The following is a 14,255-nucleotide window of genomic DNA, read 5'->3' on the forward strand; positions in this document are numbered from 1 at the left end:
AGCTGTAAAACATTATGCCGGCCAAGATGACTTACAACATTGCCAGAAAAGTGTGTCCCCCCAGTGAACTGCAGAATGTAAAACACACATTCATATGAGTACAGTCCCCCTCTCCCCAGCCTACTAGGGACCATACCAGGTCTTCCAAAGAAGAGACAAGGCCCACCAGATAACAGTTGACGGCAGCACTTTCTGGGTCTCTATTGATCACCTCAAATCAGCATACCTCCTAGACACAAACCTAGAACCATAGGCCTCTCTAAGGGGGAGGGGTTCCACAAGGACCTACACAGTTGCCCACTTACCTGGCTGTCCAAACTCATGCCCTATGGGCATCCGCTCCTCACAACAAGCATCTCCTGAAATATGCGCCAAGCACATGCATATAAGAAACAAAGTCGACATTATATGTGTACTTCCTTTTTATGTATACTACTCTTGTTCATAATCATGTCATATCAAATGTATCATATCTAATAGAGGCAATTCAATCTCAGCTTTCCAGCTATATGTATCAGAACCTGTTCACTTATATGTACTACATATATTGAACAAAAACAGATGACTGTTTGACTGTCCGTATATTAATCTCTTGTTCACCTTGTGTCAGGCACTACATTTCTGCTTGCAAGTGCCCTTGACCCTTCTGCTTGTTGCTTTGAATAAATTAGTGAGTTTGTAGATGCTGCCTAGCTTACTCATGCTTTTGCCTCAGGGAAATATAGCATTCCTGCATTGCAGGGAACACACCTTGTAAAATATTTCAATTTAAATACCAGAATTAGAGCTAATTAGGTACTAAAATATTTTCTGTTTATGTCAATTTTCTTTTACTGACATTTTAGAGCATGGTATTGCTATTTTGTGATAGTCAATATACATGTATACATACATTTTATGCTTTGTTCAGTCAAATGTACATAAATATTTTCTTTTCACTGTTAGTCATTATGTACATGGTTATCTGGAAGTAACTGTGTACATATGCTATTTGTTGATAAAGAATAAGTAAGTGCTCCCTCCTTTTCTTTATTTTTCAGATGGGGTGATGAAAGAACATTAAAAAGTTTTTTCACTTTTTTATTTCTTTCATTATGAAATTTTCTTTTTATTTAAATTATTTTGCTTTATCTACATAATTGTTACAACTGTATAGCATGGCACAAAGCTACTGCAAATGATGTGTAATAGCTCTGGTTTTTTCATTAAGTTGAGGGCTTAGAGAGTGGGTAATCTAATTGTTTCTGCAAGTTTCCTTTCTTTTATTCCATTTCATTATGTAACAACATCTCTTAAAATATCATGTTAGGTTTAAGCATTTATGTTGCAAATATATGTTGCCTGAGGGTTCTTTTCTGATACAATTAGTTTTGAATGTGGCTATAAATGTATCTACAATAAACTCATATTTAGTATAACACTTTCCATATGGGATTTATTACCTAAAGCCCTACTTTTGTAAAAAAAAGAAAAAAAAATCCAATCGCACAGTGACAGTTGCTGTATTATCTAGCCCTTCTTACCATGTCCATCATAAACAATTTTTATTCAGCTTTTCCCTTTATGAATTCTCTCTAATCTACGCTGTCTTGGAAAATTCTACCTGGACTTCTATCAGGTCTAGGTCTTTATCTCCCCTAATTTTCCCACATTTCCTGTCCATTCTTACACAATATTTTTACACTGTGAGGAGCCATCTGTCTCCATTTCTGCTCTTTTAACAATAAAAATGAAAATAATTGAATATTGCAAAAAGTATATTCACAAATGATTAGCCAATGTGACTTTAACTATTAAAGGTCACTTTCATTTTAGATTAGATATATTCTTTAAAATCCTTTCAATATGCTTTTACAACTCTTTTTATTGTGATTGATATTCTCTTGTTCATAAGGCTTCATAAAACACTTTCATCCTGCAAAATCTACATTTAGTTGAATAATCTTATCACAGTCCACATTAAAAATAATTGATCCAAAGTAAGATTTACTCTATACATTATTACTGAACAAAAACATTAAAACAATATTTCCTTTAAATAGTGCTTATTTTCTTTTATACTGTCACACCCTGTTAGGTTGTTAGCTCAATATTATAACAATTTAATTGAACACTGTCAAACAGACACTTTTAGTGTTGTAACTTACATCTAAAGCACATTAATTGTAAACAATAGTTTATGAACTATAGTAACTGTACAGAGTATATAACACTTCTTCCATAGCATGGATGTATCCTGTCATTTGTCACTATTGCCAATACCGATAATAATGAAGGACTTATGCCTAAACCGAAAAAGGTGAACATAAGTTATTCATATATGAAAGCAAAACAATATGAAATTCAGATCAATTCAAATGCAATCATGGATCAAGCCTTAACGCTAAGATACAAAAAATCTGCATTACATATGTACAATAAAACACAAAATAATTATTATCAAAATAATGATAACAAGATCAACAACTACTTTATGAGTTTCTTAATATTTCCATATAACAGTAATTACCAACTTAAATACACACAGTTGAATTTAAGTATCAAGTATATTTGCTTGAACTTGGACTTCTAAATAATGTATAAATTCTACCCTATCAGTAGTAAGTGGTAGCTGCAAATAAAATCACAACAATAACTTTACTGAAGAACCAGCAGTTTTTGCACCAAAGTGACCTGCCCAAAACTGGCGATCCTTGCTGACGTTGGTATATACAATTTTATATAGATCAGCTGGGTAATCTGTTACAGTTTTTTTTACCTGAAAAAAACATCTTAATAAAAACATGAAGATAAAAGATAAAAATAAAATAAAGGCTGTAATCTGACATTTGTTGAAATTTATAACCCCCTTTAACAGAATACTACGTATTTCAAATCTTGAGTTAAAGGTTTTAGAGAACTTCAAAGCACACCATACTATTAACATTCAACATTTTAATGACAATAACTTTCATGCAATTTACAGAAATTCTGTTACTATCATCTCTTGATCTCTGGGATAGTAAATTTTCTCTTACTTGATCTATCTAATGATATATTTTGACTTTTTGGTCTACTTGACATACCTCAAATACCTTTTCCTCATAAAAAAAAGTCAATAAATTGACTGGTTAAATGTCTCTAACCTTGGCTATCTAGTTCATACTCCCAACACCATTAGTCATTGCCCCAATACCTTACTTATATTTTTCAATCATATGTCACAAGAGTAACTATGTTGCCATAAAATAACTTCAACATTTTTGGAACTAAAAAACATCAGTGACAGAATATGAACTAAAAGACATAGCTGATACAACAGGAAGTTACACATGTAGTGGAAGATGATCATGACAAGCATGACCACTGCCCCTCAATTGAGTTAAGTCTCCTCTGGCAATGTACCTCAAACTTTGAGCAGGCTAGTTGATCATCAACATTCTTCTTTTATACAGTAACTAGATGAATTATTAAAAGAAGTACAAATATGATCAACATGGACTGACTGCCTTAAGCAGGACAAAATGTAATGAAAAAAAGTTTAACATCTCACAGTGCAAAAAGACCCTTCCTAGAAGTGTAAAACAGATAAGAATACAAGTAACTATAGTGTTGGAGCTAAATTATCTCACTGATTGGGTGGTCAGGATCCCAAAAATGCTTGTGCATCAAAAGCCTTTGATTTTACCTAGCGACATTGGGCACTGTTCTTCATCCTGTCCTTTTCCAAAACCCCATTTCTGAATTTTGCAAACAAACCACATAGCTTGAACAAGCTCTTATGATTCACTGATCACATTTTATAAAAATACAGGTTTCTCACTATGGTCACCATGACTTAATTCATGAAACTCTCCATAACCTTTCTCTACCACTGAGAAAGATTCTTTGATCCGGCAATGTTAGATTGTCATTTTGTTGGATGTAGTCTTTTCACCAATGTGTCCATAGATGAAACAATACAGATGATCCTTGACAGAGTCTACTGAGACGATTCTAACCTAACACTGAAGATTCCAGAGACATCCCTACAATGCCTGCTTGAGATCTGCACTAAGGAGGGCCCTTTCATTGATCAACAAGGGCAAACGTAGATGCAAATCAACAGACTGGCCATCGGTTCTCTCCTTGATATGCTGGTCATCAACTTTGAAATGGAACTGTCTTCAGTAGGATTCCCAGACCAGCTGTATAAGTTTGGTACTTTGATGACACCATCAATATCGCTGAAGAAAATGAACAGACGCACCAAGATGCACCTCTGAGGAGGAACTGGTTCTCCACTTCATATGTGAGACAAGTGTGGATGGTACTTTTCCTTTTCCTTTTTTGGACATCAGTGTTGCCAGAACTCCTCAAGGCTTTCACATGACAGTAGTGAATGCCCCCCAAAATTAAAATCCTTGGTTATGAACACCTATGTTTGTTGTGCCCTAACACTGCTCTACCTGGAATACCTCTTCTGATGAGCTCATACATGTTGCCAAAAACCTGATGGAAAACAGGTACTCTTACCATTGGGTTATCAAGGTGACAAGAAATGCCTCTGGCAAGTGGTACTGTCAGGAAACCCACAGCTCCGGGAGAACGAGAAGAACGCTAGACTGTTCTGCAGGGACTATATGAACAGTGAGTATAAGAAAGACGAGGCAGCCCTGAAGGACATCACTGGTACCCATGTAAAACCCACCAATGTAGAGAGAAAAGTTGACCTTACGACCTAGAATAAAGATGGGAAGAATGCTCAGTACCTCATTAGGAACAGCCATATCATTAGCAAAGAGGAAAGGCGCAGTTTAACAAATATCGTTACCTGAGAATGGAAGCTGCCATTTTTACATTGGCATGACCACAAATCGCCTCTCTAAAAGGATCGTTGTCCACCTGCACAAAGGGATGGTCTACCATCACTACTTGAGGGACCATGGCAGTGCTCTCTAACCCAACAACAAAATATGAGCAAAAAAATCCTGGACAGCAACATCGGCTCTCACCGCCCAACTATAAGGAGGACCTCACCATACTCCGATGGAAGCCATTGTTGAACACAACCCTGGAGCCCCTTCTTCTCCCTGCAGCCATCAGGAGAACAGCAAGATATGCCACTGGGAAATCCTTCAGCCACCTGCTACTTTTGGCATTATTTGTTTGTTTGTTTGTATGGTGATTTTATGTTGCATGGAACCAGTGGTTATTCAGCAATGGGACCAACGGCTTTACGTGACTTCCGAACCATGTCGAGAGAACTTCTATCACCAGAAATACACATCTCTCACTCCTCAATGGAATGGCCGAGAATCGAACCCGCGACCACCGAGGTGGGACGCTAATACCATAACAACCACGCTGCTGAGGCGCTCTTCTGGCATTATGCCCCAGGATCAGAACTCCTGGGACCTGATGCCAACCAATGTGCACCTTTGTCAGTCAGCCAGACTCTCTCAAATGAGAAATTCCACTCCCAGCCAATAAAAGAGTTCCCCCCAAGTTTAGAATGCCAAACAAAGATTGCCTAAAATTTCTGTCAACCTGCTTGCAGGTATACATATGTATGGCATAATTATAACCCTGGCTTAATTCACCTTTCGGTAAATGGTAGAGAAATACATACCTACTAAAATATTAACACACTGGATAGTGGTTTTTCCTTAGCATCAGTCACTTTAAGGTGTGGCATCCCTGCCTGGCAAGTTAGGGTAGAAGAAACCCTTTAGCATTGGTAGGAAACTTCTCAGAGGACACCCTTAAATCTGAGATTGGAAGGCCCATTGCACCATGGTTTTCTATGGTCTTGGAAAGTGAGTTCTCTTGCTTGAGGGTACAATCAGGCATTTTTCTTCTTAGTTCACTTCCTGTTTTTTTTAATACATCTATGTAAGTAAGGCTAATGAAAAAGCAAAAGTTACTTGGTAGGAAATCAAGAAAGTGCCTTCTTTAAGGCTGATGAGAGAGTAAAAGTTGCATGGTGGAATATCACGAAAGTGCCTTCTTTTTTACCTAATCTTTTATTTACAGTTTTTTTATAATTTCTACACAAACCCTGACTACCCTACCCCCGTTGTTGTGAAAAACCTGGTAGTTTTTCTTTTTTGCCTTACAAGGTACCCCAGCTTCACTTGTCAACCAGGTTGCTTCTATCACTTCTTTAATGACATATGGTCAGCTTAATTTATAATTCTAATGAAATTATTTTTAGAGTATGTATTGTAAATAATGTAAATACTGTTGTTGATTTTCTTGTTTGTTGCTCTCTTGATTTCTACTATGTTGTTGTCTTTAAGATTTTGTTTGTTAGTTTTGCCTCTAATTTTATGTTGTTAATTTTACTTCTTTAAAGGCACATTGAGCTGAACACTTAGTAACGTAAGAAAAATTGCAGCATACTTTACTCAAATATTTGAGGCAGAAGGTCAAATTTTCTTGACCTCTATGATTTGATATTTTTATCTGAGACACTTGTAAGTAGCAATAAGCCAATGATTGAATTTTTAATCCCAGGGCTAGATGGCCCTGGATTTATTTAAAACTTCAACAACCCACATGCACAAGGTATGGCTGTGGTACTACATGCTAGGTCTGGTTGACCTATTTATCCTGAGAAAAACTTGGAGTGAAGTTGTTATGAAGTTCATTGTTTCAAGATTTTAAATAAGTTCTACAATTTTTACATATTTGCTGTTTACTGCAATCCAAATGATTCTATTTATTAGCTGCCTTTTACAGAGGATTAGCAGAACTCAGTCACAGGAGCAAAACCATCATGTGTTATTTGTGGTGACAACATTGCAAAGCACAGAAGTGGCTTAATTCAAACTCTACAGATCAGCATAGGCGGTCTCTCTTGAGTTTTGAGTATCCTCCGATTACGTCCAGCTAATTGAGGAATTTATGTATGTTTTTGAAAATAGATTAGACATCATATTCACAGATGTTCCAGCTATTGTCAATTCCAAGGTCTGCGAGCATATAGGCACTTACAATCATTGTGCCACTGAGATGGACATATCTGCCAATCACTCTATTCCTATTGGCACCAATGAAAATCACTAAACACTGTTCCATATACCACCAATGGAAAAACAGTCAGGCAGAAATCTAGAGCCAACTGGGATTGCGTCTTATTAAAGCTTGTCAGGCATTTAATATTTCAAATATTACATCAGATCCAGATCCGAAGAAGAAGTTAAATGAAATGCTGATGGCTATTTTAGTAAGGTATCTCCCTAGCCCTTAAACCCGACTGGACGTATTTTACGTCTACATTTTTTGTCTCTTGGGTGCCGACTGGACGTATTTTACGTTGACATACAAAATTTTTTTAAAAAATTCGCGGAAAAATACTTTTAGGCCTACCAGCCGAAAACTCTTGAATCACGCGCCTTGGGGGATGCTGGGAGTTCACGGATCAAGGTGTTGTTTTGTTTACAATCGTTACGCAGGCGTGCAAGCGCGCAAGCGCGAATTTCTTTCTTGTCGCACTAAAAAGTATATGTGACACATCTCGGAAATTATTTTGTCACTTTGATATAATTTTTGTACCATTTTAAATTAGCCGTTACATGGAGTATTATATATGAAAATGTGTGCATTTTTATGTAGAATACAACCAAAAAATACTCATGATTGTAGCTTTTATCTGTTTTGAGATATTTTCATATAAATAACGATAAGTGCCAAAATTTCAACCTTCGGTCAACTTTAACTCTACCGAAATGGTCGAAAAACGCAATTATAAGCTAAAACTCTTATATTTTAGTAATGTTCAATCATTTACCTTAATTTTGCAACTAATTGGAAGTCTCTAGCACAATATTTCGATTTATGGTGAATTTATGAAAAAACTTTTTCCTTACGTCCGCGCGGTAACTCTTCCGAAAAAAATCATACATGCAATTGTGGTAATGTTTACACCATTTTAAATTAGCCGTTACATAAAGTTTTATATATGAAAATGTGCGCAATTTCATGCACAATACAACTAAAAACAACTCATGGTTGTAGCTTTTATCAATTTTGAAATATTTCCATATAAAAAATTATAAGTGACAAATTTTCAACATTTGGTCAACTTTGACTCTACCGAAATGGTCGAAAAACGCAATTGTAAGCTAAAACGCTTATATCCTAGTAATATTCAAGCATTTACCTTCATTTTGCAACAAATTGGAAGTCTCTAGCACAATATTTCGATTTATGGTGAATTTATGAAAAAAATAACATTTTCTTTACGTCCGCGCGGTAACTCTTCCGAATAAATCATACATGCGATTGTGGTAATGTTTGCACCATTTTAAATTAGCCGTTACATAAAGTTTTATATATGAAAATGTGCGCAATTTCATATAGAATACAACAATAAATAATTGAAGGTTGTAGCTTTTCTCATTTTTGAAATATTTGCATATAAATCACGATAAATAGAAAAAAAACCACATTCGGTCAACTTTGACTCTACCGAAATTGTCGAAAAACGTAATTGTAAGCTAAACCTCTTACAGTCTAGTAATATTCAGTCATTTATCTTAATCTTGAAACAAATTCAAAGTCTCTAGCACAATATTTAGATTTATGGTGAATTTAAAAAAAAAACTTTCCTTCCCTCCGCGCGCGGATTCTCCGCCACAAATCTCCGAAATGCGTACGTACCATTCTCGGAATATTTGCTCCGTTTCATATTAGGCATTTCATAGTTTTATATATGAAAATGTGCGCAATTTCATGTAGAATAAAATGAAAAATATTTGAAGGTTGTAGCTTTTCTTATTTCCAAAATAATTGCATATAAAAAAATATATATAAAAAAATTCGACATTCGGTCAACTTTAACTCATCAGATATGGCCGAAAACTGCATTTGTAAGCTAATATTCTTATAGTATAGTAATATTCAATCATTTGTCTTCATTTTGAAAGAAATTGGAAGTCTCTAGGACAATATTTAGATTTATGGTGAATTTTTGAAAAAAATATTTGTTTACGTCCGCGCGTTACAAATTCATGCATTATTTTGTGATAATATTTTCTCTGTGTTGATTATATTGTTTTACAATGTTTTATATACCAAAAGGATTGCAATGTAGTGTACATTACAATGAAAAAAAAAGTAACTTGTTACCTTTAACCGTTTCGCGCACAGCACGATTTGAATACAATTATATATGAAATTTCGTTTTTGCGCTATCATATATCGCATTATTTATATATGATAATGATAATTTTTGTCATTTCCAATGGTTGCATACTAAACTTCAGCCAATGACAAAAAAAAGGAGCCAAAAATGAACTCTTAATCTTGAAAACTAAGCGCGCTGTAATTTTTTGAAAAAAATATTTTTTCCGCTTCCGCGCTCACTCTGAAACACCTCCGGCACACGGGAGACTTTTTTTTTTTACCGCTTCGGCGTTTAAGGGCTAGAAAGGTCATCAAGATTAGGACAAATGACCAGCTATGGTTTGATGATGGGAAGAGAGAAAGAATCACCGGATGGTGACAGCAAGTCCCCTGGGTGATCTATTATACCAGCCACATAAGTAGGCAGTACCCAAGCCAACAACTTCTTCCAGCCAGCACATCAAAATTCTGTTCACTAACTGACTCACCAATTGTAAACCACTCACCTGCTATATATACCTGTCCATTATGTATCTCTATTATTATTATTATTACTATTATTATTATTTTTTTTTTTTTTTTTTTGCTCTATCACAGTCCTCCAATTCGGAGGACTGTGATAGAGCAAAAATATTATTATTATTATTATTATTATTATTATTATTATTATTATTATTATTATTATTATTATTTAGCAGTTTAACACAATTAATATAGCTCTTACATATGGCCCAAGGATTTGTTTTTATTTATTATGACTTTAAATTACAATTTTGAAAAAATTATAACTGGGTTCACTGAAAATTATGGAGAATCTGATAACATTTCTTGAAACAGATTGTTTCCAAATCCTGGCATTCATTGTCAAATATATTTTGGACATTCACACAAGGTTTGACAATTAGTGTTACTCTTCAGTCTGTGCATACTTAATAAGGATTGGATCATGATTCTCATTCATCAAACATCCATGAGTCTAATGCGAGTGACCAATTCTAAGATGAGTCGAAAGTCCTTGCCTGTGCCTGTCTTTTTGCTATGATGATTCCATATCTCAATATCGGGCTGGATTTTTTTTTTTACTAATATATCAACTGTTCCCAATATTCTGTCATTTTCTTATAACTTGTGTAGTAAAAATTTTATTTGTTTATGAAAGCTTGATGAAGAATGAGAGAACACTTGTTCTAGAAAACCTGGCTGTGTTGGGTGACTTGACCAACTGTCAAACTCAAGCAAAATAGAAAATTACAATAAATTTCTATAGAATGATTATATATATTTTAAGTTAATTTACCAACTTACCTCATACCAGTGCCTCTGAACTACATCATCATCATCCGAGGACCAGTCCAGATTGATGGTTTTGGTGGATTTCCTACCAATAAAGTCAACAATTAATCTGCTCTGTGACCTGCAGTCCCACCGAGCACTTACCCTATTGAGAAAAATATACAAATTTTCACTTACCACCTTTGATTCAAGAATGGACAAATAACTATGCAGTATTAACTTCACAGCAATAAATATGCAGCCTCTCCTAAATGTCTCTCGCTATTCAAGATAACTGAATCTTAAGTTTACATAGAACGTAATTCAATAAAACTGTTTCAAAAAGAGCTTACACACTTTTCAATAAAGTCTAAAGACCATTATCCAAGTGCTCTCCAACTTCCAACTGTAGAGAGACCATCCACCACAATATGCCTTGCCTGGAGTATTGCAGGATTCTTTGCACTGTCCCTCTGCTCACCTAACTGCATTGCTTTCTTACTTGTCATTTAACTGACCAACATCTTTACCTTACTCCTTGGGTAAGCCACATAAAAAACTACATGTGTCATTTTGCAGCCAAGAACTATTTCAAAATACCAATCTCTCTTTCTCCATTCAAAGATGATTTTGAAATAAATAAATCAACTACTACTATGTTCTGAAACAAGCTATTAGAAACATTTATTATGTAGCAAGTAGTAACAGGATCACTGAATGCCCTTGAATTAAGTGTCATTGACAAATCAATTACTCACATGGCCTCACAAGTTCTTTGATTAGTACTAAAATGAAGTTTGAAAAAAAACAAGCATTTGATGGGCTACTGCTGACTAAAGATACAAGCTTTGCATTATTATTTTTTTATGGTGCAAATATCAAATTGGGGAATGCTACCTAGATCAAGCCCAGCCCACACTACATAAATTTTCTAATGGATTTCATACCTAGGGCAAAAACAAACCTGTACCTACAGTATGTTGAAATAAAATAGGCTTAGTATGTTGAAATAAAATAGGCTTAATAATTTTGGGAAACAGAAGACAGAGAATTCCAGTCAGAACATAAATGCTATGAAAGAATGAGAAAACTACTACAATAGATTTTGTAACTTCCACACTACATTACTTTCCTCTTAATGTTGTATATGCATACGAAAAGCTAAGGAAAGTGGAGTGTTGATGATGAGCACATGCTAAAGCCTTAATCCACAGTGTTTTGACAGCTTTGACTCATTACCCCTAAACCTTTTGTGTCATTTACTTTGAATCTTTCTTTTTACTGCTTTCATTAATCCTCCTTTTTATGTGTCTGTGGATCATTTATTGCTCTGATAAATTATTCTGCGACTATTTTTCTATCTTCTTTCATTCTCTATTTGTTGAGTCCTATTTACAGAGTTTCACAATGCTCATCCTAAAGAATTTTTCTTATATGAAGATGAAAATGAAACAGGGTAAATCTGAAAGAAGTTGCACAATCATATATGATGGAACCAAAACAAACAGATGAGAAATACACAGAAGAGAGCAATGCAGGTGGGATCCAAAGGGACACAGCACAAATCCTTTCATATAATCTAAAGTAGGCTGTTCAAGGCAAGACACGCTGTTGGTGGTAAGCTTCAGTGGAAAGCATTTCAGAAATAAAAATAACATTAGCATCTAAGAACAAAGAAATCAATACCCAAAACTATACAGTGCACCATGAACATCATTTATAAATGGAGTCAAAAACCGTGAAAACAGCAAATATTTGTAATACATAAAATGTTGCAAAACAGCTTGGCCTAGTTATATTTTCATGATAATAAAATAAATAAAATAACAGCAACAATAATATCAAATAAAGGTTTCTAAGTGAAAGGTAATTTTAATCGAGCACATTACACCCAAACTGGCAAATTTGGATATATGTACCAAAAGAAGCATTTGCTGTACATGTGATATCTTAAACCTGCAATACTATGCCACTGTCAACTATGTTGCTGATGTCCTGTTTTGATTAAGAAAAAAATTAATGGGCCAGCTGCCGAGGTTCTAGTTAAAACATGTCTAATTCTCTTCGATTATGTATTGTTAAGCTACAGCTGCCTCCTGAAGATACTTTACTGCCATGGCTGTTTATGGTTGGAACAGTTTCAGTGCATTTGAATGGGAGACTGGTGGTCCTTGAACAGAGTCCTGTACCAGTCCCGAATGACTGCAATTAACCAGGGTTCTCCTCCCTGCTTTTGCCACTTTGTCCAGTAGTGAGACAATCAACCTCCTACTTGTGGCATTGGAGGAAGGAGATCACCAACTTCAGCAACCCCCCCCCCCCCCTTTCTTCTTCCCTTTTCCTTCCTTCCTAGGTGCAGTCAGGGGAGGAGGACAAAAGGAAAGACTTTTGACCTTTCTTCATGAAAGAACATTGGGCTACCTGTCTAAGTTTTGGAAAAGCAAGCTCCTTTGCCACCCCAGATGTAAAAGGCTTTGCTGTGCCTGAAGGCTAAGTTGTAGATGTCTGCCCTGAGGCTGGTTTGAAGTACAATGCACAGTTGAGAATGGAGTATTGAGTATCCTTATTCCTAAGCTCAACTACTATCACCATGCTATTCTTCATAAAAGAATTGTGACAAGCCAAGCACTAAACCTTTTCTCAGAAAGAGGCTACTCTTGTGATGGACCTGTCCAAAGAAGGTAGAGAGGCAATCACGTCTCTCCTTCTGCGCATATAGTTTGCCCACACATTCGCACTCAGGTGCACAAACAAAGTCAAAGCCTTATCTCATGACACAACAACCTTCTGAAAATCACAAGGCAGCCTGGAGAGATGCTATGGTCACCGACTCCATGTGTTCACCTCTGAAGCAGGGAATGCAACCCTCCTAATAGTCTCTTTAGTGAAAAGTCATTTGCCAGTCTGATGACTGTTAAGAGTCCAATGGCAACGGAGTAGCCTCCATGTCCTCCAGCATGTAGCATTGCCTCTAATGCAAGAATGGTCGTGGGGGAAGAGCTAGCTTGATCTGCTTGATGCCAGGGATCAGCATATCAGGGTGTTCACCTCATCCAAGACACCATAAACTAGCTTGGACCAAGGCAACTTGATGAAAGCCTCAGAGGCATTCCCTAAGAAAGTTCTGCAAATAAAAGACTGTTGGCAGGTACAGAGCCAAGGCATCTCCATGAAACTGTTAAACTTAAAAACGACTGCATTAATCTTCTGTGATGCTCCGGCTTATTTATGGTGGTATAGGGCGAAAAATGCAAAGTCATGAAAAAATTCATGGAGCTTCATATGGCAATTGAGAATACGTATATGAAATATTTCGTCAAAATTCCTCTTACTTTCGTAGTTACAGGGTAATTAGTTAACGTAACTCAATAAGCCTAAAACATTAATCCGTACAAGAAAATGCAATATTTCTTCTATTATTGTAAATTTTGATAATTATTGTCAAAGAAATTGGGAGAAAGGGCATCTGTAGACATTCCCCGAGTCGAGAAGGGAGACTTCACTTCAGTCAGCTACCAAGTCCAACCATCAGTGCGAGCACAAACTTCAAGTAGTCTACACGTTCGATTTCACCTCTGACATTCGCTTGCTTTTACATATGTTTATGTATGTTTCGGCAAGAATTTCATCATGCCAATGAGGAAAAGACAAGGAAAACATCTCGCTAACATACAGACGAAGAAAAATCACTCAAGTATTATTACAGAATATCATAATATACGTGTAGTTAGTGAAGAGAGAGGGGGTGGTTGCTAGTAAGGGTTGCGTAGTAACGCCCCCGTCTTGCCTGACAGCACACGTCACACTGTGCCCAAGGCTATGATCTTTGAGCAAAGAGATCTTCATTTATGATAAATAACAAAGTTTTGGTTTTTTAATACCCAAAATGGAAT

At 35.9% G+C, this 14,255-nt stretch overlaps 1 protein-coding gene across 4 annotated transcripts in view; it reads right to left on the bottom strand.

Moving 5' to 3' along the window:
• Positions 1 to 1,908: 1,908 nt before the first annotated feature.
• The window catches only part of LOC135225667 (F-box only protein 27-like), a 93,530-nt gene continuing 81,183 nt past the window's right edge, over positions 1,909 to 14,255 (bottom strand). For all 4 annotated transcript variants that reach the window (XM_064265008.1, XM_064265009.1, XM_064265006.1 and 1 more), the window contains 2 exons: positions 10,396 to 10,528; positions 1,909 to 2,758 (listed from right to left, as the gene is read on the bottom strand). In XM_064265008.1, coding sequence (XP_064121078.1) covers positions 2,624 to 2,758; positions 10,396 to 10,528 — 268 coding nt within the window. In that variant the 3' untranslated portion in view covers positions 1,909 to 2,623. The remainder of the gene's footprint in view (positions 2,759 to 10,395; positions 10,529 to 14,255) is intronic.

The sequence above is a fragment of the Macrobrachium nipponense genome, chromosome 13 (assembly GCF_015104395.2).
Source record: "Macrobrachium nipponense isolate FS-2020 chromosome 13, ASM1510439v2, whole genome shotgun sequence".
NCBI classification, from domain to species: domain Eukaryota; kingdom Metazoa; phylum Arthropoda; class Malacostraca; order Decapoda; family Palaemonidae; genus Macrobrachium; species Macrobrachium nipponense.